A 26,263-nucleotide genomic window follows, 5' to 3' on the forward strand; every position below is an offset into this window, starting at 1 on the left:
GTGTTAGAAAATGCGGGTGTTAGAATGGTAGGTGCTGCTGCCTAACTCTTGTCCCCAACAAACCTCTCCTGTTGAAAAGCAAGCTGAGTTAACATTCAGGCAATGCAGTCAAACCTCCACTCAACACTTACAACAACTGGCTCAGCAATATAGCCAAGGTTTTATTCCAGGGAAGTAACACAGCAGCTGATCCCGGCGGGAGCGAATCGCCTGGAGCAGGCAGCTTAAGGGGAAGGGGTTGGGGGCGGAGCTAAGGGCTGGGGCAGAGGGCGCTGGCCTCCAGGGGAAGGGGTGTGGCACCAGGGATGCCAAGCCAGTCCGGGGACCGGGGAAGGAGAAACCAGGGGAAGTTGTGACACAAAAGGTCCATTTGGGAGTCTGTTTTTCCCCACAGGAGGACTAACTCTAAGGTGAGTAGTCACTGATGTTTCTAGGGCTGAGGTCTTGGGGATTGACCAAGGGGACAGAGTTCAAGGGATGCTACAATGTGTAAAGAGTTCTCAAACCTGAAATGAAACCATATAAATATTTAACCTTAAAAAAGGTTATTAGAAAATCCAGGTATTCACCAAACTGAATAAAAGATTGAATATTTAATTGCATAGAAACACTTCCCTTTCAGATGTGCTCTCCTTAATGTTTGTCACATTGATTAAGTGGTAGCTGTTACCTCACAAGATAGGAAGGATGAGGTTTTTGTTGATCTTTACTATAAATTAGTATTAGAGACACGGGAAATACAATTAATCTTGCTGGTTTTTTAACCCTTTGTTCTGTCTTCTAATTCCAAATTGTCCCTGTTTTGTTTTTCTGTTCAATGATATGGTGACATCTTTGTGGCAGACATCTGTGAAATGTTGAGTGTCACTAGTTTTCTGTAGCAGACATGGGGCCAGCTACAGCCCCGTGGAGAACAATGGGGTAGAGATAAGGAAATGCTAAGTCATAGGAATTGAACCAGAAGTCTTCACTCCGGTCCTCCAGGCCTACTTATCTTTCTGTGACCCCATAGGCTAGTTTCCATAACCCTTACAATTGGTCAGTTTCCAATCTCCCCTAACTCTATAAAAGGGGCCATTTTGGCCCATTTTGTCAGAAGAGCTGCATTCGGATCCTTCGCGAACCCCTCAGAATAAACCATCGTGGAAAAGCCGATGCTGCCTTCTCTCTCTCTCCAGTCTGCTCTTCTGAAAGCCACAATCAGCCAGAGCCCCTTGGCAAGCTAAGAGCTGAAACCATAAAAGAGCTGATATCACTAAGAGCTGACAATCACTGAGCTTGCTAAGAGGCCACGATTGTGCAGTAGTTCGGGCTCGGGCTTCTAGCCCCCGGAGGGCTGAGATATCCAGCCTTAAGACTGCTTGCCTGGGGTGCTCTGACCCTATGGGGAATCAGCTGTTTAGCTAAGAAGCAAGCCCCTGTGGCTTTTTTACAGTTTTCTGTCTTAAGTTGAACATGGCCTGAAAAATTAAATTTTTTTGTTCTTTTCTGGGGACTTCTTGTGGGGACTTCATGGCACAAAGTGCAGTACTTTTAAGAGATAACACAAACAATATGCCAAGGTGTCAGCATAGTGGCAGTATTAACTGGATTTGAGTCCTGATCCTTCAGTGTTTGGTCTGCAGACAAGTGGGAGAGTCGCTGTCACCTCTTGCTGGGGTCAGCTGCCTGTGGCTGCAGCTGAGCTGGGGGTCCAGGGGCCGTCCCCAGCTGCGCTCCAGCAAAGCTGGGTGTCTGGGATGCTGTGCTGGCTTTGAGTTTGTAGGATATGTGGCAAGCTGGAAGGAGCTAGGGAAGGGGTTTGTCAATGGATTGGAAGACAAATGAGGTAAAAATGATGATAAATGTCTTGTGTCAATAAAATAACCTTTTGAGGATGAAAATTGGGTTGAAAAGCTCTCTGCTGCCCAGCTTCTTCCTCATCACCCCCTCTGGAGAATTTCAGTCCTGTTGTGCTGGAAAGCCTGGACTTGTGGGTGAGTCCCTTCAGGAGCTGCAGTGCTCTGGGGGGGCTTCCTGTTTTCTGCCTCCTTGGAGAGTAGTGCCATTTTCGGGGAACAGCAGATTATATGATCTTAAAGGAACCTGCATCTTGCTGTGAGGGGCAGAATATGCACAGTGTGGTTAAAACTTTCCTTAGGACTGAGAAATGACCTCTACAGAGAAAGAAAAAGCATTGCAAAGTGAGGCTAGCACAGGGAGATTCCTGGGTGAACAGCGGGAAAGATATGGCCTCTCTTGGTAGAGCAGCTTGTGGGGAGCAGGAGAGGCAAAAGCCAGAGGTCAGAGAGAAGGAGCCTCCCTCCGCAAGGATCAGCAGCCAGCTCCCTTCTCCCAGGCCTGTCCTCCCAAGAGAATAACATGAAAAAGCATGGCAAAGAAAGCATCTGCACTACAGACCTGCAACCTTGGGGCTGTGATGACTGCAGTTAATTAAATAGGTGGCTTGTCTCTAGACAGCCCAGACATCTGTCTCCATTCTTTACTTGTTTTTCTGACACGTTTCTATTTGCTTGTCCAGGGCTAAGCCCAGAGGACTTACAGATGGTCATCATTAATTTTGTCACTTGATGCAATTAAAAAAATTTTTTCTCAACCTTTTAAAAACAGATGTGTATAAAAAATAAATAAATCTGTTAATAAAGCAACTCACTAGAGGTCTTTTATTTGGATTTAGATTTAATTTTAGTTTTTAGTGGCTGAGATTCAATTTTGGCATTTCTTTTAAACCAAATCTCTCTTGTATATATTTAATATCAATTAAAATATCAATTAAACTATCAATTTTTAAATTTGATCTTAAATAAACTTTCAGGTTTCCCTTTGCATTTCTAGTCTGGCTTCTTTGGAAACTCAGAAATCATTACATGCCAGCAGATTTTCTTTGTTTTGGATCACATACCTGGTTTTTAATAGGTTTATTTGTGATTGCAGGATGCTGGTGTTGCGCAGGGTGAACTTGGCCTATGGGCTTTCCAAATAAAGTCTTCAGCAGCAAAGTGCAATCTTGTTAATGATTTCTTAAGGAAGCCACAAGATTACAGACAAAACTCAGGAGGTGTGACTAGTAAGTGCCTGTACAGAGTCAGGATCATAGATAATGGCTTGTTATGGAAACTAATTATATGTACTTTTAAAAGGATAAACCAGCTGCAGACAGGTTTTGGCGCTTCTTTTTTTTTTAACAATCACCCTATTAAACGTGGAATATCCTTTCTAAATATCTTTTAACATATTTCTCTTTGAGTTATCTCTGGAAATTATACCATAAGAAAAGCTAATTGTGTTGTATATTATGCACTTGAAAAATTTTCCCAGGATACACTTAACAGAATGCTGTTTTTTTTCCTTTTTTACTTTATTTTCAGGTAAAAATTTATCTGGTTCACTCAAATTAGTGTCATTTTAACCATCCAATAGAAGAGAAATATGATGCCAAACAGAAGTAACCTCTCTTCCTTCCAGAATGTTGGATCAGGTAATCAATTAACATGAAGTTTATTTGTAATGCACTGAGATCTTTCAGAAGTTCTAATTGACTTTGGCCCGTTAATTCTCCTGACACATGGCTAAGATCAGTGCTCTGTTCTTATTCTTATTCCATGTCTAGCTCCGTTTACCAGGCAGAACTAGACACAGCTGGATATGCTGCAGACAGCCAACCCTCCCCCATCACTTTAATGCCTGTCTGGAATAGATACCAGTGACACCCAGCTAAACAACTCAGGAAAGGAAGAAAAGGAATGAGAAAGGGAAAATAAAAATTAAAAAAAGAAAAAAGGAAGAATTTCCTTCTGTTGCTCCAGGCAGCAAATACTTTGCTAAACTGAGGACCCTTGTGCTGAATGTGAAAGCTGGGTCTGACCTGGATGCAGGAGGGTTCAGGGCACATCACAAGCTGAAGCTCCCATCCTCAGTCTCTATAGATGCATACAAAGACAGCATGAGCCAAGATGTGTAACACATCATGGCATATTCATCAAGTTTCTACTCAAACATTACCCTAAAAATAAACAAAACAAACAGGATCTGGTTGGAGGGAAGCAGCTATGATTTACTTAAATGTATGCTGTCATCCAGTTGGGATTTAACTGTATGACTGCGGGCACTGTGGCACTGGAAGCAAAAACACAGAGGATAAGGGATAATAGAGAATAGAGGGATAATAGAGGCATAAGGGATAATAGAGAAAAGCTGAACTGGAGTGGCTTCATGAAGGTATCGTGACCTTTTCTTACTGTACTTGCTTGGATTTCAAGTACAATGAACCCTTCACTGCTTCACTGTGGTGAACAGGCATGAAAGTTTCCATGAGCTAACTTGTTTTTTGACTAAAGCATTCAGTCTTTGAAGGATTAAATGTGTCCTACTGCTGTTGCAAGGGAGTAATGAACAATTATTAATGTCCCATTAATATGTCTGCCAAGCTATTTATAGAGGAGCCAGTGAAATTTATGCAAAAATATTTCAACTTAGCTGTGTTAGCTAAGGTTTGGACAGTACAATTTTCATATGAAATTAGATTTCAGTTTTAAGAGAGATTTGGAAGAGGGGAGGAGAAAGTGAGACTGAGGTGGAAATTAGGGTCAGTTCCACAATGAAAGGTTAAGTAAAAAAGGCATATACATTGTGCTTTACATCTGGGCTCTTAAATAAATTCTACATATTTTTCCGTAAAGCACCACTAATATAATGAATACTTGATTTATCCAGATGATGTTTTCTTGTCCTGTCAAGAGTTCTTTTGAACTTGGGTCACATTTATCCTTTTGTTCATTTGAACTTCATCATTGCTGTTATCAAAATTTATGAAAATAGCTAAAAAAAAGTCAAGTAAAATATCACAATATAAGAAACTGCTGTTTCACTGCTCAAGGTGGTGATGGTGTGATGGAGAACTCTGTGAGCTCACTGGTTCCAAGGCAGCTTAGATAGTTGTATCATCATAATGAGTGTATTAAAATTATATTTATAATATAAATCCCATAATTACAGCCAGCATAAAAATATTAAATTCTGTGTAGTGGTAGACTTGAGGTTTAGTTTTGAAGGTGCAAGTTAATGCTTTTGGCTGCTACCAGAGATTGTACTTAACAACAGCTTAACCAGGTCCACTGTGGTCAAGAAGGTGTTGTATTTTCCTTTGATTTTTGTGTTTGTGTTCCCTAATGCTGGCTCCTTTTATCTTCTGCGTATTCAATTCCATTAGTAGTGATGGTTACCTTTGTTCTCAAACTTAGGGCTGTTTTCCTTAATAACCGAGGAGAAGCTGTTGTTGCATGTCTGGTGGCGCAGGGTAAGCCTGGGCAGCAGAGCACTGCTGATGCCCTGGACAGTGGTGAATTCCGTAGCATTGTGCCTTATCAGCAAGGAAGGTCCCAGAAACCACTGTGAAGAATGCATTGTCACCTTCCACAAGATCTGAAGCTAGTGATTCTCAATGAAACCAGGTCATGTGAGCTCTGGTGGCGGACAGGAGTCCCAAATTCTGTCTCTTAGTTCATGTAATTGCCTGAAGCAGTACTTGGACTAAAGTACTGCCTCTGGGGATATTTTTTATGAATTAATAATATTAAATTAAGGGCACTTTACATATTAGATTTTCCCACCAAGTGATAAGCTAAAATTCAGTTTTTCATGAGGAAGCTGAAGTCACAGGTAAAATGTGACTGAGACAAGAGTAAATCCCAGATTTGACCCTTATTTTCAGAAACTCTTGCTGGCACTCAGGAGTGCTTTAGGAGTTTAAAGTGTAGACTAGCACAAACCAGGAGCTGCTGTAAGTATTAACGGTGTCATTTCTACATCAGCTGAGGTCTACGTGTAAACCTACCGGGGGTCCAATTTATCTCGTGCAGTAACTGGCACTGTCAGGAGCTGAATTCCTTTCTTTGCTTTGGACAAAGGGGAGCTCAGAACTATATGCTAGAGCTTGATGCATTGTTGAACAATAACATCCACCACAGCAAAAGCTTTTTTGGTCTGTGCTCTCTTCCTGAGTATAAATTAGATTTTTGCAAAATCATTAGAATCTGTAACCTTTCCCCCAGCAGTATTTTTAATAGACATGTGGTCTTGTTGTTTTGAATGAAGTCATGCAAGTTAGCATTCTGCTTCCTTAAGGTTATCTTTTAACCAAAGTGCTCTTTGCAGATGTAGTTGCAGCCTTGTATTTTTAGAGCAATGAGCTGAAACACCTTGAAAAATGTGCCTTGATTTTGTACTTTCCCATTAAGCTTTGCAGGACCATTCACTAAGCAAAAAGGTGACAAACTCCCACTGAGCTTTAAATTGAGCTCACTAGTGTGTTGGGGCTCAGATGCTCTAGCTGCACAGATTAAAGGGAGAGGGGATCCACAGCAGTGCTTTATGTCTTTGGCCCTGGGAGACCTGAGTTGGGTTCTTTGCTATCTGCGTTGCATATTCTCCCTGTGCCTCAGTTCCTCAGCTATAAAACATCAGGGCAATAATTCTTCCTTACTTCATGGATATCTCAAGAGGCTCAGGAATATAAAGGCTGAGCCACAAGCTCCTGAAAATGATAAGACAGCAAAGAAAGAGTCTAGCCTCTCTCCAGTTGTGTTGCTGATTTTGGTATGGTTTTGTGCCTCTACCCCTTCTTTTTCAGTCTCCCATCGTTTGCAGAAACAGATGGGAAAATTGTGCGTCTCCTCCTTTGCTTAGTGATCTGAGACGCATTTACTACAAGCACAGTAACTATTGCAAAAATTGTTCACATTATTTTGCAGGCATGCACATGCACAAGGCTATTTACTTGCTAAATTTTTTTTTCTTGTTTGGTCTTCTTTACAGATTCCAGTAAGATTATGGCAGACTATAGCCACTCACAGAACCAGATGGAATTACAAAATGCTAGTTTGGGAAAGGGTTCTGTGGTGAATTCCCTTGAAAATGGTCTCCAGGATATTATGGAAAACCTCAACACAAAGAAATATGCATCAACTCTTAAATTTAAAACAAATGGGGACTATGCTGGCTCTTATTTAACACTTTCACAACCTATGCCAATTAAGCCTAATCCTTCTACCAGTGTTAAAAATACACACTCTATTAACAAAATTCAAGGAGGCAAGCAGTTCCCCTGTGAAAGCCCGTATCTTCCAGATAAAAGCATCTCTGTAAAGCATTTGGGTTCCATATCAGGCATGTCTCCATCCCTCAGCGGGTATAGTTCTGGAAGGACAGATTTTGACATTTATGCCAGCAGAGAAAATGAAAAATCCCTTGGACACATGGAAAAGTTTCACTACTCGAAGTATAGTCAGAGAAATAAATCTTATGATAACATCTACTTCCCAGGAATGCTGGAATCAAAGAAGATCTCAGGCTCTCTTCTGACTATGTGGAATGGAAGCTCAGGGAATGAGCTGATGCTTTCACCTGGTAGCAATTCGGGGGCAGCCAGCATGCCTTCCAGCCCAAAGCAAGGCAGGAGGATGAATGCTGAAAACAGTCTGGCCCTTCATATAAAGCCAGTAAAGTACAAGGATGGGATGATGGAAACTCTGGGTTCACAGGCGAGGAAATACTCTGGTGGATCTCTAAGTCATATGGGAATGTACAGTCGTTCCCTGCCCAGACTTTATAAATCAACAGAAAACCAGCTGGTGCCATTAAGTTTGCCCCCCAGAAGCTCTCTGGGTAATAGTAAAAGGAAAAAACTTGGAGAAAAAGATCTACCTCAGAATGCTTTTGATGCTGATAATTACCTGAATTTTTCTTCTTGCAGCTCAGGGGTTTCACCACATGCAAACTCTGTCTCCAGGAGTAATCCCTATGTCAGTTCAACTCTTAGTGTTCCTGCAAGCCCTCGTATTGCTAAAAAAATGCTTTTAGCACCTTCTTCCCCATATCTCCCTGATGATTTTGACAGACTTGGACGCTCAGGAACAAGTCCTGGTAGTTCTTTCTCCCCAGTGGATTTTGACAGGTCGTTCTCTGTCAGAAGAAACCTTTCCACCAGTTCCATGGAACTTGATGACGCAGATCTGGAAAGTTACAGACAGACACCAAATTCTTTGCAAACATCCATGCAAGAGCGGAAGAACAGCATTAGCTCGATTTCAGGAAGGGAAGACCTCATGGACTATCACAGGAGGCAGAGGGAAGAGCGACTTCGGGAGCAGGAGATGGAACGGCTGGTAATTTTTTTTCTTCCTCTTAATTATCTGTGATATTTAGCATTTGCAAAACACCCATCCCAGATCTAGCCATCAGGAAGGTACAGCAAAGAATAAGCTGCTCTGTTTCGAAATTCAAATGCAGCCTGCTGCAGATACCTTGTTTATTATCACAGTCCATGAAGCTGACGCTTACAAAGCATGCTGCTTGGATAAACAGTACCATTCAGACACCCTGGATAAATGTTGGAGTCCATGTAAATTGTGTTCAATTATCCTGCAGGCTGTGTTAAAATGTCTGCATACATATGTCACGATCTGTCCCCACGGACAGGTTTCATGGTGGTTCGTAAGGGATCTCAGGGTGCAAAAAACTGACACGGTACAAGGGGGTTTTGCAGCAATAATCAAAACAAATGCACCTTTATTGAATGACCACAGCAAAATGCAATAGAGGGATTAAGAGAGAGAAAGATACAGAAAGAGAGAAAGAAAAAAGGGAATATAGCTACCAAACGTAGAGACGAAGTCCTTAGGTCCAGTCCAGTCGAGGGTCCGCCTGTTACGTTGGGGAGATCTCAGAGATGCAGTCCATCTGGACTCAAATTATACACTTTTCGATGGGGGGAAGGGAGATTATTTCGAAACTGAATCTATTGTGTCTTCTGGTAAAAAGAATGGTATTTGGAAAAGGGGTACACACAGTCCACCTCGCAGCGGGCGAGGGGCATGATTTTCGTGGTCCAATGCCCGCACCTGCAATCATCCATCTTGCTTTGGTCAGCTCGCCTCCCCCCGCGCACCTCCCCCGGGCTGGGGACTCTTGTCCCAGTCCTTGGGGATTGTGAGGGAAGCCTTTTCACATGGAGATGTCTCGGGTTTTCCTCTGATGGAGAGGCTTCTGTCGTCTCGGTTTGTCTGTCACGGTGGTTGTAGTCGAACGAGAGGGATCTTCTGTGAAGACCACTCAAAAGCTCAGGAGAAGTTCAGCCAGGCCAAGAGGTGGAACTGCTTCCAAGGCTATTGTTGGAAAAAGGGCACAGTGTCCCCTTCTTCTCATTGGGTTCAGTGTAGCATGCAGATAAATGCACCTGTGGAAACAGTAACTTAGCAATCAGGTCTCGAAGCCCCTGGCTTGGCGGGTAGGGCCAGGAATGGGACAAAGGGGGTCTTCTGAGCAGTCTCTCAATGACAGTTGTGAGGCAGATTAGAGGATATTTCAGACAGACTCTGACAACATAAAACCCACAAATTACACTGCAGGGATCCTGCCAGACTTTTTGTTTTAGATGATGGCGCTGTTTAGTGATAAGTGAGCAAAAAAAAAGAGATTCTGCTCAGCCTTGTGTGCTGTAGAGTCAGGTATACATTGGTGTGGGCTAAACAGCCATCAGCAGAGTGTTTTCTCCTTAGTTTTTATTTTTTCTTTCTGAACATGTTCATTAAAGTAGAGGCCTCCTTGCTTCTCCCCTTCCCAAGATGGAGAGTAGCAGAGGGGGGCAGTTTCTCTCTTTGTCTCAGTCAGTGTAAAGCAGTGCATACTGCCTCAGCTTGGGATTATCTAGATAGTAAAATGTAATTTATGTATACTGAAACAACTTTTGCGTAGGAAAAGTAAAAAGGTCTTCAGAACCTACACAGGTGTTTCAAACAGTTTTGTATTGAAACTGTCTCTGGAAGAACACATAACAGTTCTTCCAAAGCGTTTTCAAAGTGGCTTTGGGATTCTCTGACCCTATTAACATGCATTCATATTTTATCATCCCTATAGAAACAGAGGTCATTGATGGGCCAGTTGGTATTCTTGAGTCTTAAATTTGAGACACTAATTTTGCATTTGTGTGCCTTAATTCACATCTTATGAATTTGAGCAAAATGGCAATAGGATACTCTTGAACCTGTCTAGACAGCAAGCCTGCAGGAAAATTCACTTTCTGGGCAGGGTGGAGGTAAAAAGCCATGGGGAAGATGGATGCAGGGGTAGTGGGAATGTGGGAGAAGGGGATGCCTGTCAATGACCACTAGCAATGACCTGGTGCCTATGCAGGGCCACCGTTCTCATCTTGAACCACACGAGTGAGCAGGTTCAGGCTAAAAAACTGTAATCCAGTAAGATGTCTCCCCCTTCCCCATCTCATCTATGTCCTTGATGCAAGCTGGTGAGGAGCCTGTTACTCAGACAGAAGTCTGCCTTTTCCTCCACATTCCCCTCCCCATTACACTGATCACTGTAGTTTATAAGATACACAGTGTTGTTTACAAGATGTGAAAAAGTCTTTGCCTGCTCAAAGGCTGTAGTGTTGAGGCTCAGGTGTGAGAGGCGGGCAGGCACTGCCCCCTCCCCACTCCATGAGTGTCAGGGCAAGTCCACCCCTGCCCTGTTTTGCTCCCCAAAACCTCTGCTGGCTCCCCTTGAAGCTGCAGCTTCTCAGGAGCAGGCACTGGGCTTCCCAGGGCAAAGCTGCGAGTGAATTGGCTAGGTGGCTTAGGACAAAGGTTTTGGGAAACATGTTTCTCCCTCTTCTTGCTGCCTTTGACCTGCCATTCCTCTGCTCCTTTCAGTAATCTTCTCCCATCCTGGTGTGTTGTGTGTGCAGTGGTGATTGCTTCTTTGCTTCTTATCAGAAGGTTTTGCAGGCAGTCATGCTGTAAAACCTGAGATAATCAGTCATAAAAGCATCGTATTTGTATTTCAAAGAGAACAGCCCTTTTTCTTTGTTTTGTTTTAATTATTATTTGTAATGAGGGATGAAAGATACTGGGTTGTTTCAGTATTCAGTGATGCTGATAATCATTCTGGCTTTATATTTGGATGAAATGGCTACATTCCCACCCCTCAGTATTTCCTCTTGCTCACCAAGACTTCCTTTAGGTTCCAATTCTTCAAAAAGAGAATTTGCTTACTGTTTTTCCAAAGCTTTTGAAAACAAGATGATGTTTTGTGTGTTGCGTATTTGAACATGAAGGATTTTCCTCCTGCTTCAGTTCATCTTATACTCAAGATTCTGCTCCCATATCTGCTCCATTCTCCATTTACTAGAGCTGTCTGACAGAAGAGGGAAATGCCAGGACAGTGCCTCCTTCCAATGGTTTGAGAGCATGAAAAAAGCCATAAGCAGGTTTGTAGATCTCTGAGAAGCAGAAAGATATATATTAAAAAATCCACACATCAGTTCTTTGTATATTAGGGCCTGTCCTGTTCTGGTGTTATTTTACTTTGTCCTGTATGGATCCCTGTCCAAAGGATGATGAAGGATCTGTCCAAGCAGGGTCTTGATATATCCAGACAGAGCTTCCAAAGAGCAATTTTGTTTGCCCTTGTATACTGACATGGGCAAAGGATCCATGTCTGCTCAGGTCTCTCTTTTTTTATGGGGTTGGGGAAGGTGTGAATAAAAAACCCCAAGAAGCATTAATGGATATCAAAACTCTGTGCTCTGAGCTTTCAGTACTGTGTAAAAGCTTCGGCTGAGTAGCTGGTAGGTAAATGACAGGGGAAATGTAGTCTCTCTGTGCACAAGTGTTAGGATTTTCCCTACTGGGTTTTTGAAGCACAGTAGGGAGAACAGCAGTGTAGGAATACTTAAGTCCATCAGAAAAAGTAACACCCATTTTCAGGGGACTAGAGTGCTCTGTGGCCCAGATAAGAAGTGGAGAGTGTCTTTCTTTGCACCAGCACTGCCCCTGTAGCTATTCTGCTGGCACAGACTGGCTTGAAAGTGTTCTAATTGATCACTGATATTCACTTCCGGATTTTTTTTGCACTCGTTGCAATTTGACCTAGTTTCTGCCCTTGAACTCTTCTGTTTACTTTCACTTGTTTTCACTTTTTCTTTTCCATATAAATTATTCTATGAGTCTTACTTGTGTTTCGTTTGCTTTTTAAGTGTCAGAGGCTCCTCCTGAAGTTTGCGTTTAGAGCTGCTGCTGCAGCCTGCATATGAAAACAAATGATCTCCCATCATTGCCCAAAGAAATAACCAGAGATTAAAAAAAAAAAAGCACAAATGGTAAAAAAATGCAGGTTGGTTTTTTCATTAATTATTTAAAAGTCCAAGTTTTAATTTGTTTCTGTGCACCAAATACAAAAGACACATAAGTACTTGTGTAGGATTTGGTTGTGTTCCATACCTGTTTCTTTAGATCTGCTGTCTGTGGCTGGATTCACATAAAGTAGCTGAAGACTGGTGCCACTTTTGCTTTGCCAGCCTGTTCCTTTGTGGCTTGAAGAGCAGGGGTAGATGGCGTTCTGATCCTGCCATCCCCCTGGCACTGGTGCTGGGGGCTGATGGGCTGTGGGAGCAGGTGGGGCAGCCACGGCTGCTCCTGGCGCAGGTAGCAGGGTCACAACCTGCTTCTGCTTCCTCTCCAGCCCAGCTACCTGGACATCGCATCCCGCCATGGGATGTTTATACGAGCTGTATACACGTAGAAGTTGGAGTAGCTATTGCTGACACTAGCCCAGAAGCCATGTAAACAAGGAAGAAAGTTACTGCTATGATCTAATAATGTTCCATGTGATTTAGCTTTTTTTTTTTAAATTATTATTTAAAGAGGAAACCTCACTCTTGTTTTTCCCGTGAGATGAAAGCCCAATTGTAGCGGCTGGAACTAAAAGGCGCTCTTTTTCTTCAGCTGATACGGGGGTTGGGAGTGGAACTGCACAGGCAACATAATTTAGTAGATATTAAGGGTCATCTGTTTTCTTTGATAGTACCTTGTTTAAATAGCGCTGGTTTTAGGCAGTACAGTGTATTTCCTCTAGGTGGCGGTAGGTACCTAAAAATTAGATGGGCAGTAGGTTCATGATGCCTTCCATTGCTCAGCTGTCTGTAGGGATCTGTGAACATACATAAACATTGTTAATGAAGTTTTAGTAGACCCAGGATTTGTACTGGGAGAGGTTTCAAGTTATCAGTGCCTGAATGAGCAGTAATAAAATTCAAGGGGCTTATTCCATAGTCCATCACAGTCAGAAGAGCACTGAATTTCATTAGTGTATTCAGAAGCAAGGAATAATACAGAATATCACTATGCCTGGTTTGCATTGATGCCTTGCAATTTAGTAAGATGTGCATATGCAAAGGGAAAATGAAATGAAACTATTTTGGGGTTTTTAAGATGGTACTGTTTTAAAATCATGGTTAATGGAGCTTATGTAAATCTTCATATGGTTTGTGGAAAACCTCATATGCATGTTTATAAATCTATATTGGCACTGTTCCTTTCTGTAGACCCTTTAAGCATAAAGTACCCAAGGTGTAAAACTGTAAGTGCTTAACTCTTAAAGGAGCCCAAGCCAAGTAGACAAAGGGTAGCTTCAAGGTAGTTTTTCCTACCACTAGTATTTGACAGTCTCTATAGTTTTACAGAATAGCTACTTAATATAATTTAGTTTTGTAATTAAATAAGTGCTGTATAATAGGGTAAAACCCCCTGCCAAATATAACTAATATTGATGACTCCATAACTTTCCAGGAACATTCAGTTTCAATTGTGTTGTAAAACATTTCTGTGGAGTCTTTAATAAGCCAAAATCTGGATTACATATGCTTAATTTTTGCAGCTATATATATTATGTAAATTAACACTTAGGTCCAGGAAGAAATAAATTACAGGAGACCAGTTCTCATTTACAGAACTTAAGTACTGCTCTGTAACTCTGGTATTCAGGCTCCTGCCCTCAGTGTGGTTCAAAAAGGAGCATCTGCATAGGTACTGTAGCGACAAAAGGGCTGAACAATGCTGTTGTTTTGGCAGCTCAGGAGCAGAACACGTGCTTTGGGTACAGGAGCTAATTCTTGGAAAGTCATCTGCTCAGCTCCTCCCTGCAGGCTATCTCTGCTCTGTGCCACTGCTCTCTCCTGCTTTTACCAGTCCGTTTCTTCTGTGCCTGCTCTTGGAAGGAAAGGACGAGGCACACCTGCTCTTCTGCTGTGACCTGGGCCTCTCCACACTGCTTCTCTGTGCAGGTGTCTCTGCTGTCACAGCTGCCTCTGGGAGTGGAAATGAAATACAGGTGCTGCTTCTGAAAGCTGTGCTACTGCTGGTAACTTTGGAGCTGAAGCACTAGCTATAGCAAAACAAGGACTGGCAATGAGAAAACAAACTAGTCTGGAGTGAGAAACTGGTGCAAACTGGAGGGAAGGGAAAGAACACTTGGCGAACTGTTCTCAGTCCCAGTTCAAGTTTATCATTGAAATAAGCTCCTCAGAAATGTAGCACGAAAAGAGAAAGCTTTCTCCAGCCTCTCCTTCATGAGGCAGTGAATGTACATGTGAGAAAGAAAGTTTGGGGGTTTTCTGCAGCTCTCTTCTCCAGTCTCTCTGCCTCTCTCCCCACCATCCTTTTTCACTAGCTGCTGTTCCCAGCTTTTGCTGAAAGGTGGTGGTTTGTCTGTCTGAGCAACATTAGAAAACATTTTTCTTTGGCAGCTGAAAAGTGCAACAGCTTCTTCAGGCAAAGGGAACCTGGCTGCATGGACTAGCCATACTTCATGTTAGTCTTTGTCACAAGGGATAGACTGCATATGTATTTTTATTGAAATTTGAGGTTATCCAGTTCCTAGTGGCACTTACCTGAAAAGCTTCCTGTTTGCCACAGCTGATTAACCGAGGCTTGCCTTGATATCCAGATATCAAGCCCTTCTACACATTTGTAAAATTCATAAATGTGATATGTAGCAGATGAACAAATCTAGGAATCACCACGTGGTTGCTGTTAAAAAAGTGGGATATTTATCTTTGCTATTTTGGAAATTTTTTTACAGGGTACCAGGGATGTCTCTTAATGTCATTGATAATCAATAGCAGAAGAAGGGTATTACCTCCTTATCCCATCCTTGTCCTTCAGCACTTAAATTTGTAGCCAACCATAGGTGATATGTAGTTTTCTCAAAGCCAGGCAGAAGCTGCACAAGACTTCTTACCCCTTTTTGTTGTGTGGAAGAGAACTACATGGAAATGTTTAAATGTTAAAAGAAAATACACGGAGATGTTTAAATCAGTTAGAAAAGACATTTTATGGGGAAACACACTGACCAGCTTACAAGGCTTGATTCAACATCCCCCCCTCCCACCAGAGCCAATTTTAAATCCATTTCCTGCTTTTGACATACCTAGTTTTTCCCCTCTGCTGTGTTCAGTGTCCCAAATAATGTTTGTGGTATCTCTTGCAAAATTATTGACTGGATTTTCCATGTCCTACTCATTCAGTGTTCTTCATTGAAAGGATGCTTTCTTAGCTTGCTTCTTCAGTGAGAAATTCATTCTGGAAACAGTTACATGCAGGTGTGCTGGAGCTGGAACGAGCTGGCTGAGATGAAATGATGAGAATAGAGTGTATAAAATAACCACAGAGCTTCCTATCCATAAGCCTCTCAGCACATGTCAAAATTGAAGTGAGAAATATTAGTATTTCTGTAATGTGTCTAAAAGCCCATCAGGAATTTTTTGAAGATGGGTTTTCCTGCAATTTTTAAGCTTCTTCTGAGCAACCAAGACTTATGGGGTGGGGGGGAGTGTGGAACAATCTCTTTTTTCCCTGACTGCTCGGCAAAGGGACAGTTTGCTGCCAGAGCGCCTCACCTGAGCACTTAGGCTGGAATGAGCAGTGGCCTGCTTTGAAATTTGTCGTTTCCTATTATTGCCCAAGGAATGGAAGCTTGGTGTGGGGGAACCCGATACAGCCTGTTTTGCAGGAGGGGTGGGACCTCCCTCGTGTCCTGATGTCCATGTTTCCCATCTATACTCATTACGACAGGCCCAATGCCATCACAACAGGGAGAACTGCATAATTACTGACCGTCCCAGCCAGCACTTGCACAGGGCTTTAGGAATTGGTAAGAGGGAGGATAGAGGTGTTGGAAGGGTAAGGAAAGAAGCTCTGGCAGTAGTTGCCTGGAGGGAAGAAGGCTTTGGATAGTTGTAATTATGTCGACCATTTTGGGTTGAAGGATGTCTGAGAATCTGCTGGACCTGTTTCATGGAAAACAGAAGTTTTCAGCTCCTGCCCTGGGCTCTGGTATTTCAGTGGCTTATCTCGATACAGGAGGATTCCAAGGAAAGCTACAGTGGGAACCTGGGAATAAGCCACCCAAAGGCAAAAGAGCTCTCTTGTTTGGGTAGTGCTTGGAAAGGGGTGGGTTCAGACAGGTTCCCTAGTTCAGAGGTCTGAATTGCAGTGCATACAGCCAGATGTGGTGCATACAGCCAGGTAATCTCTCAGTAGCCCTATAAAACTCGGGGTGCAGGTAACCAATGTTGCGTTTTCATACAATGCAAGGGCTTGCTGCAGGGAAAGCTGAGGCAGTGCATTGCCTGCCCTGTTTTGCTTGATCCTTGTTATCACTTGCTGTGGGGCATAGGAAATGTTGGGGCTGGCAGAAGTTGCTGCTGTGCAAATCCTCCTTGCAAATGTAGTGCCAGGTAGAGCTGGTAGTTCCCAGGGAGGGAGGCTGAGGACTTTTTTGGCGTTCTTTTTAACTACTACTATAAAGGATTTCTTAGAAATCAGAAATTAGATCATTAGTGCAGATACTAATGCCAAGCATGGAACTCTAACAGTGGTCTTTTTTCCAGCAAAATTTTCAATAGACTTATGGTAAGCAATTTTTCTTTTTTTCTTTAACAAAAGTAACATGAAATTACATAAATGCTTTACCTCTTAAAAATGAAGAGGTTTAAAAAAATCCATCTGAAATAGAAGTTACCGGAAGCTATGCATACAGTAAGGTAAAACAAATATAACTTGCAGTTGATTAAAGGTGTCATAAAGATCTAGAAATCCTTCAGAAATTAAATGTTTATCAAAACCTGAAGCTTATCAAGTCAAAATGGCACTCTGAATCTCAAGTTTGAAATGTTGGTATGAATCCATAGAGAATTTGAGTAAACTGGTAAATAAAGATTTCCTCCACTTCGGTGCATTTGACAGATGCTGTATTTTAGATGTGATGACTCTTTTTTCTGTTAATGCTCCTAAAACTGTGTTTTTCAAAATGTGGACTAATTCTCTCGAAAGGAGGAATCACAGTTAACAAAATGAAAAATCTAAAAAGTCAGGAATGCATGAGTTCATGGAAAATCTGTGCAATATTTTGCAGTTTGGTAGGAATATAGTGTAAGTGTGAAGTGGAACAATTAGTGATTTACGTAGTGAGATCACTGGACGTGTGTACATACAAATGTGGTGTAGACACAAAAACCTCAATAAAAAATTTAAAAGTACATTTCACAGAAATTAATAGCTAGTTAAATAAGATGTCTTCACATTTATTTATCTTTCCAATGTAGAAAGTTTTAATATTCTTAAAATCTTCTTTCACATTAATTTTGATTCTTCATCTTGCACTGTAATTTATTTATTACAGTTTATTATCTCTAAGTGGTAGATGGACTTTAATCCTTCACTCTAAAACAAAAAAAAAAACCAGACCCAAAGCAACAAATAAACAAAAACCTAACCCAAACAAAACAAAAAATCCAGACAAACTTTTTTTAACTTCAGCTTTAGCTCACATGTGACATTCAGCGCTATTATCTTTTTCTGAACCAGGAACGACAGCGGCTCGAGACAATCCTCAATCTGTGTGCAGAATACTCCAAATCAGACAGCGATCCTGCTGCAGCCACTACAGTTGCTGATGTTCAGAAAATTAACAAAGAACTTGAAAAACTTCAACTCTCTGATGAGGATTCTGTGTTTGAAGACTCCCAGATGAATCTGGAAACAAGGTTCAGAAGCCACTTGAAATCATCTGTGAGTGACTCAGATTTCTCGGAGCTGAGCAGCCACAGCCGTGGCACAGCTGCTTACCTGCTCTCGCGGGGGCTAAGGGCTGAGGAGCACTTCAGTGAGAGCACCAAGCCTCCACCTTTTGCTGCTCCCAGCTTCTTGAAGGACGCCACTGAATCATCCTACCTAAGCATCACACCAAAGGTAATGCTCTGTAGGAGGAGACAGTGTAATCCAGGCTTGAAATCCTCATCTAGGAGTTGTCTGTCCTGGCAAGGGCCACAATTAGGCTGGCTTAGGTATGAGAATTAATCTCAGAACTCATACAGCTTTATAAGCCATCAAATGTAGAAGATATAGCCAGCAAAATGTAGCAGCCACCAAATAATTATTCCATATCTTGTGGAAGCTAATATTATTGGAAGTTGGTTTGTTTTTTTAGTGGGATGTACTGTTCAGGAAGAGTTTTAAGACATTTCAAGGGAGAAAAAATTGCTTGAACAATTATAGCTACTTAAATAAAGGTTTCCAGAGCCCTGCTTATCATCCTGCTGAGATGTAGGAGGGAAGAGACGCTCTGCTGGTTTTTCCCAACCTGAGGCTCTTGTAAGAGGAGTATGTTTTCTCACACTCACATGGGAGGTGAAGAGGAGTTGCCTGAGCCAAATTTACTGTCCTGTCTCTTTCCTGGGGTTGGACCTGAGCCTCTTGCCAGACCAGCTGTTGTCTCTTGGGGATGATGCAGTGGCAGCAAGCCTTCTGCCCCTCCAACCCAACTGCTGCCTTTAATAAGCTGCACCTCCTTTCCTGTGTGCTTCTCACTGTTGTTTCATTACCAAAAGGAAGTTGTCCTTTAATAAAGGAGCTAACAGCATTCCAATTTCCATGCTAGTGCAGCAGCAGCCTCCTCCTGCCTGTGCCAGAGCAGCAGTGTAGCAAATCCCAGTGGCAGGCAGTGTGTTAAATAACTGGACTGAAGAACTGGAGTCAGGAGTGAAATGAGACCAAGCAAAGCCATAAAAGCAGGTTTCTGCTTAACAAGTTCACACCTTCAAAATACTTTGTTTCTTCTATTTACTGTTATTTACGCACTGTATGATCTTAAGCATGGTTGTGTGCGTCAGGTGAATTGTATTTAACCCCTCCTACACTCACAACTTGAGAGTCAGTAGTGTGCGTGTAGAAGAAGAGAGAGGTGTGACAGTAACACATTTTCATTTCCAAAGGGTGATCTCTGTGGATCTCTGTCTGCCGAGTCTTCTGGTGTGAAATTGTGTAGAACAGGAACATGCTATTATGGCTTGAATTGCTCTTTCCACGTTGAAGAGATGGTAACACATTTCACTTACAAGTTGTTGTGGTCTGTCGTTTCTTTCCTGTTAGTTGCTTTCTTCATGCAAGTCAGAGATCCTATTTAAAATTGTTATTAGGAAGTTGAAATCAAAGATGTTATGTCAGCATTATCCAAACAGGACACAGGACAAAAAGAGGCTTTGCTGCTAGGACTACTGTTGCTAAATCAAGAAATACCATTCATTCATTCACTGTAAAGGGAGTTCTGTTAAGCCCTGAAAAAAGCACCAGCAAGCAACTGCATTAATGAAGTGCAGCTCGTCTTTAAATACTGAGCTCAGATTTGTTCAGGGTAAAATGCCTTCTCTCAGAGTAGCCATTCAGTAGCTGAACTGAGCCTCTGTTGAGCAAGGCTCTGTGGCCCAGAGGTGACTGCAAAGCCCTGCACACAGCCCACCTCTAATCCTGGTTGGGGATAATGAACCAGCAGCCTTCCCAGAGGAAGTGGATTGCAAACCCCTGGGGTCAGATGAACGTGAAGAATGCATTTCAAACTCAGTACTGTTTGATCTAGTGTTGGGTGGTGTAAGATCCCAGGTATTTTCTTCCTAATCTTGTTTAATTCTTGACACAGGCATCTAGTAAGGAAATGGCAATGAAAAGAGGAGCATTAAGGGTGCTACTTCCTCAGTGCTACCTGGGGAGATGGGACCAACTTTTGTCCTTATTTTACAGAAGCCAGCCATCTTAATGGCTGGTTACAAAAATGTCCTATCCTACCTCCTGGCCTGTATTAAATGAACAGCTGAAATTTACCTAAAAAGCATCTTCATCTGTCTGTGGTTTTTTAAGAAGAAAAAAATTGGATTTTCACAACCTAAATAGCACAGCACGTAAAGTTTTCTCAAAGGTAAAGTTTTAGTAATTCCTTTAGAATGAATAGTATTTACTGTTAAGTATAGTATTTACTTCCAATGCCTGGAAGTAAAGTATCATGTTTGTTTCTGTTGTACACCTCCTAAATATAGAAATAGCAATATAGTAGATAGGAAATAGGTAATGGGTTCAAAACCAACAGTGCCATACTTGTCTAAAATGAAAACCATATGAAATGGGGCAGAAAAGGCAGCATTTGCTTCTTTTTCTAATGAATCTCTTATGATGTGCAACTGCAGATACCAGAATGCACCAGTGAAGAGCAGAGAAGGCAGAAGCTTAGTCAGCTGGAGGAGGAACGCATAGTAATACTGAATAACTTGGAAGAACTTGAGCAGAAGATCAAAGATTTAAATGACCAGATGGATGAATCCTCAAGAGAGGTATGAAAATATGTTTCTGGTTTTCAATGTCTTGGCTGTTACATGTGCCTCCATAGCAGAAGTCTGATGGGTTCAGCAAGTACAACATGAGGGAACTCATGGATGTGCATGGTCTTCATATTCTGTGCTTTTTCACCAGAATCACAAACCTGGCAGTCTCCTGCAATGGGTATTTTTCTCCAGCTGGGAGATGTTTATAATGCTTGGATTAGCCATTCCCAGCTGTAACCATTACACTCTGAAGTGGAATTGGAACAATCTTTCTTGTTTAATGGTCACTCAATCCAAATACTTTGTGTCACTTGGGAGTTTTATGGTGGTATCTCCTGTGACTGTTTAAAGAAAAAAAGAAGTGAGACGACTTCCTTTCAATCCTCCTTGGCTTTAGAGTGGCAAGGGTAGGTTGGCACCCTGTTGGCTTCTGGAATCTCACAGTTGCAAACTAAGCTGGCCAGGCATTTGGGTTGTGCCTGCTCCAGTTATCAGCAACAGGAAAGAAGCAGCTGTTCCAGAAGGGTTTCCTGCAGAGCCTGGGCACAGGAGGAAGCACAAAGAGTTAGAAAACAAAAAATTTTGGAAAAAAGAATCTTCAAGCTAAAGTTGGTTTGGACTTTATTTTGCACTATTTTATGTTGCAATTTTACTTCTCAAATTCATGACCTCTTTTTAACTTTTGAGACAGAAAAACTTACGGGGTTATTTTTTACCCTTTCCCTTTTAAAAAATATTTCTCTCTTGTGAACCAACTCATTCCCCCCCCCCCCCCCCCCGAAAAGAATGTGTATCAAGATTTCTTCTGAATCTGGACTGCTTCTGAAAGATGTTTTATGTTTCTAGTTGGATATGGAATGTGCCCTTTTGGATGGGGAGCAGAAATCTGAAACAACAGAGCTGCTGAAAGAAAAGGAAATATTGGATCATCTAAACAGGAAAATAGCTGAACTGGAGAGAAATGTTATTGGTGAAAAGACAAAGGTAATTCAGTTATTGTAGCCTGCTGTGTTCTCTGTTACCCTTGATTTTAAAAATATTTTTATATGGTTAATATTAATGGAGCTTATTTGATGAAATACTGCCTGTAAGTAAATTTGCTTGATAAATATGGAAGAAAAGAATTATTGTTTCACCATCATTTCCCTTTCACAGTACTGTTTTCCAAGGTATGATTGACAAGCAAAGTATAGTAAGCTAAAATAGAAAGATCTGACCTACTGTGAAGTTACTTTTATTAATAAAAACATCCCATGTAGGGCTTATACTTGGGTTATCTGTTGTTTAAAAGAACAGTATTAATTGAACTGTTCCAGTAGCCTCCTTTATATAATTTGGAGGAAAAAAAAAGAAATTATTTTCTCAGCAAAGGAGCAAAATGAAAAACGGTGCAGTTTTTATCTAATATCATATAGAATATATAATATAAGACATCCATCAAGTATGTAATTTTAAAGTCATTAAATTGTTTTGTTTGCTGACTGGCAATTTAAGTACTGAAGAATATTCCCTCTGTAATTAAGTCTCAGAAATTAATTAGTTTTGATACACAGTCACATACTTAATTGCTCTCAACTACACAAGAAATAGATAGGCACATATTTCCAAAATAAGATAGCAGTATAAGAAGATTTTAAGTGCAGAAATGGAAAGGGCCTGCAAGATGAAGTTGTATCACTAAAGTGAGGTAGTGCTGGTTCCCTCCAGCAGGCTCTTTGCTGGTCTCTTCAGGCATGAAGTTCCCTTCTCCACAGGGGATCTGCCACGGCCAATAATACCTCAAGGTCAGGAAGTTTTTCCAGGGATTTAAGCCAGCGTTGTTTCCTTTTAAAATTTCGTGCTCTACCTCATAATTTAGATCTGTCACTTGTGGAATTGCTCTAGCTAGTCTTTCTTCTTTTCTTAAGCTTTCCAGAAATATCTGGAAGTCGTCTGCATTTTTTTCCTAGAAAAGCTGCATGTTTTAGCACGTTCACAGTTCCCATTCAATTCACATTTTACAGCTTGCATTGTTTTATTCTGAGCTTTCTGTCCTCAATTTCTGCCTGCCCTGTCAGGAGCCTGGCTTCTGTTTTTTGGCTCTGCTTATCAAGCTTGTGTCTGAAAAGGAGAATGGTGCTCCCACATCTCCACTCTGTGGGGAGACAGTGTACATCCAGTTTGAGTTTGAACCTCCCTGAACTTCCCTGTCTGCACTTTTCTTTGTGCTTGTGTACCCCTCACTGATCCTTCAGCTTTCAGTGTTGCCTGTGGTCACATTTTAAGTTGCCTACAGGACATGTTTCATACTCGATTTTTGCAGAAAGATGAATTAAAGTGGGTATCAGCAGACAGGGTGTGCAACCAGATGCCCTTCAAAAGAATGCTGCTGGAAGTTTTGGTTGGTAAGCGGTAATAAGTAACATATTCAGAAATCAAGAGCTCTTTTGTATTGGCTTTCCAGTAGCCTGAAAGTTCAGTTAAACTAATGGAAGTTATTGTAAAATCTGTATGAAATGTAAAATGTATCTGTAAAATCTGGACGAAATGTAAATTTTCTTGCAGCCACCTGTTAGTGTGTAGGTAGCAAATGACAGGTCTAGTTTAAATTTTCAGGTGAAATGAAACATGGAAAGCAGCCTATAAAAAGCACTTTTTGTTTAAAAGGCAGGTTCACTCAAAACCTTTTTTTCAGTATGAGGCATGGCACTAGTCAGATCAGCTACAAAATTTTAGTTGTGTTTTCTTTTGTGTTCCTCTTTGTTTTAAACAAACAAAGAAACCCAGCTGTGAATGTGTGCTCTAAATGTCAAGCCATGGCTCAATTAATACTAAAATGATCTTTGCAGGAATACACTCACAGTTGGGTAGGGTTTTTTTTTGGAGGGTGGCGGAATATATCTGAAAGCATTGCATAAAAGAGAAAGTTGAAAATAGAAATGGGAGATGGGCTTCTACAAAGGGAGAAAAATATAAAGTGAAGTGAAGTGTTCTGGGGAAAGAAGTGTCAGCCAGCAAAACAGATGGCACTGATCCTGTCAAGGAATAAAAGCTCTGGCTGGCTTGAAACAGTAGCATTTTTAAAAGCTTGATTATTGTATCGATGTTGAAGTTCGAGCCATGCAGATCTGCTGCAAGATAGTCAATATCTTGGCTCTGTAGTAATATAGGATCAACCCCCACCCACAAAAAGAGGGCTCAGGAGTGATTGGTAGTCCCTTTTGCTGAAATAATTTGAAACTTGGAACAGAATTAAGGCTTGGATTTTGACCAGGAGTTTCCACTGGGCTGATGGTGCTTTTTGTGTTATGTCTTGCTTATACAAGTCTCCCGGTGTCCACAGGTTGGTCAGAGTTTCTATTAGTTGCCTGAATATTTCACCCCTACTGACAGCTGGGGTCATGGTTTTGGTGGGGCTTCAAGGCAAGAAGCTGTTGGGGTCCCCTATGTTGAACAGTGGTTGCATTTCTGCCAGGGTTAAGAGAGTGATATCTGAATACACCACATGGTGTTCATTATCTGGAGGTGAGAGGGAGAGTTCATTCGATGGTGGGGGCATTAGTGCTGTATATGATGGCACTTGTCTCTGGAGCAGCTTGATTATCTCATGGAATTTGCCACTGATCTTGGCACTGTTTGACAGGAAACTCCTACCTACTTGACTCTCATCCTTACCCATACACCTGTTTGAAAAACCTGTGAAATTCTTAAAAAGAAAGATAATAAACAACAATCTAATTTTTGGGCCATGTTATGTACTTGAAATGAACTGTTTATAGAAGCTCTTGTACTACCTTTGACCTAACTATTTAGAATTTTTTTAATTTTTATTTTTTTTAAATGCCCTGTGCACATTTCATTTAGGTGATGACACAAAGTTTTGCCAACTTTTTCAAAGTATTAAAGCCACAATTTTTAGTCCTTGCAAGGCAAAAGAATTGACTGGAAAACATACTGGAAGTCAGAAGGCAGGAGTGAGTTCAGGTTTGGGCTGTCGGTGTGCTCTTTGATGTGCTCTTTGCAATATCTCTGTGTCCCAGCCCCTTGCTTGTAAAGCAGGGGTGTATTTTGTGAGTGGGTTTGTACATTATATGTTAAGCTGCATGCTGGTCTCATCCGAGTCCCATGCTCAACCCTCTCAGAGCATGAGGCAGGACTAATGGGGGAAGAGGACAAGTGAACCAGTGGGGAAGATGATGTAGTGCACACCCTCAGGTGTGCAAGCATTTACCTTGCCTTTGTGATTCTGCCACCACACGCATTGAAAGGAGTGAAGCACCTTGTATTGGTTTTCTTGGGTTTTGAAAATCTGAGCTATGGGTGATTGCCATTTCAAAACGATGACAGAACCTTTCAGCACCCCTGCTGGACTTGGGATAGTTCTCATGTGGTACCTGGCCGGTCTACGAGCTACAAGTGCTGTCAGGACTCAGTTGTCCTGGCTGGAATAGCTACTCCTAGAGCTGTTTCACATGGCCTATGCTGGAAACCATGCTAGGATTTGGAGAAAAGTCCAACTTTGCCTCCTTGTCTGGCCTTCTTGAGAACAGCTTCCTCCCTTCTTCCTCCCTTCTTCCTTCTTCCTCCCTTCTTCCTCCCTTCTTCCTCCCTTCTTCCTCCCTTCTTCCTCCCTTCTTCCTCCCTTCTTCCTCCCTTCTTCCTCCCTTCTTCCTCCCTTCTTCCTCCCTTCTTCTTCCTTTCTTCTCTACAGAAAAAGATGATGACCTACATATGTGAATATCAGCTATTAAGCTATTAATCACAAGTTCCATTTATGCAGAGGGAGCCCTGATAAATCCTTACTAACACAATTTGACAAATACAGCTTGAAGCTCTCTGGGAAAGAGCTTAGTTACGGATCTTGACAAAATTACTTTGAGCGCAGCTTGCTCGAGAGGGAGCTGAGCTGGGCAGTAGCCGAAACAAGCAAGCAGGTGAAGCTTTTCCCTTTTCCCTGCCACTAGGGCATAGCTCCCTGTAGTTACCATGGCAGTACTGTTAGTGTACAATAATGATGCTGTTGTTTCCAACAGCACCTCAGGCCCAGGGTGCTGTTTATGTTCATGACTTCCTTCCGATGAACCTTCACTCATGAGATCAGGATTGACGTTTGTCCATAGGGAAATTGGAGAAAATTGTATTTGCCTGATTGGATGTCATCCAGCTCTGCAATGTACTTTGTTTTCACACAGTGCCTCAATAATCTGTGCCACCTTAAAACATGCAGTCCAGCATATGTGGAGAAGGATGGTTAATGATTCCCCACATCCTGTGACTCCAAGTAAAGCATGAGGCTGAAAGTAATAGCATAGCCAGGGAAAGAAAAAATAGATCAGTAAGCATGAATAAACAAGAATAACTGAAAATTAGTAGTGAATTCAGCAGATGTGCTGTGGGATGTAATCCCAGCTAAATGGGGGTTTTGGGAGACAGTTTCAAAATAAGTATTTATGCAAAAATTAAGACTCTTTAAAAAGAGAGGGAGACTATTCCTTTTCTTCTAGAGGACCTTTGCCTTACGTCATGGAGAAATATGTACTCTGGAACTTCTTAAACAACCCGGGTTTCCTGTCCCTCTTCAAGAGCAGAAATCAAGAGCAGCTGGCAGAGGAAAACTCATCTTTTTTGAATATGTTTAATTTTGTCCACATGCTTTTGTGGAAGTATTTTTTCAGTCATTAACAGAATATCCCAGACATGCCAAAACATTTGAAGCTCAGCCTCTGCTGAATTTGTACTGCAAAGACTTGCAAGAATAGAGTCAAGTAAAGAGCAGCTGTCTGATGAGCCATCAGCAAAGTTAAA

At 41.7% G+C, this 26,263-nt stretch overlaps 1 protein-coding gene across 20 annotated transcripts in view; it reads left to right on the top strand.

Annotated features, from left to right (window-relative positions):
- The window catches only part of PHLDB2 (pleckstrin homology like domain family B member 2), an 87,664-nt gene that overhangs the window by 25,004 nt on the left and 36,397 nt on the right, over positions 1-26,263 (top strand). For 9 of the 20 annotated variants that reach the window (XM_059837644.1, XM_059837651.1, XM_059837656.1 and 6 more), the window contains 6 exons: positions 3,369-3,478; positions 6,814-8,162; positions 17,697-18,080; positions 19,103-19,207; positions 20,345-20,488; positions 21,326-21,463. In XM_059837644.1, the coding sequence (XP_059693627.1) occupies positions 3,430-3,478; positions 6,814-8,162; positions 17,697-18,080; positions 19,103-19,207; positions 20,345-20,488; positions 21,326-21,463 (2,169 nt within the window). In that variant the 5' untranslated portion in view covers positions 3,369-3,429. Of the gene's footprint in view, positions 1-2,934; positions 3,068-3,368; positions 3,479-6,813; positions 8,163-17,696; positions 18,081-19,102; positions 19,208-20,344; positions 20,489-21,325; positions 21,464-26,263 lie in introns of those variants that run through there. The other 11 variants (XM_059837753.1, XM_059837746.1, XM_059837737.1 and 8 more) reach the window with 6 other exon arrangements.

This window comes from Haemorhous mexicanus, chromosome 2, assembly GCF_027477595.1.
Source record: "Haemorhous mexicanus isolate bHaeMex1 chromosome 2, bHaeMex1.pri, whole genome shotgun sequence".
Taxonomy (NCBI): domain Eukaryota; kingdom Metazoa; phylum Chordata; class Aves; order Passeriformes; family Fringillidae; genus Haemorhous; species Haemorhous mexicanus.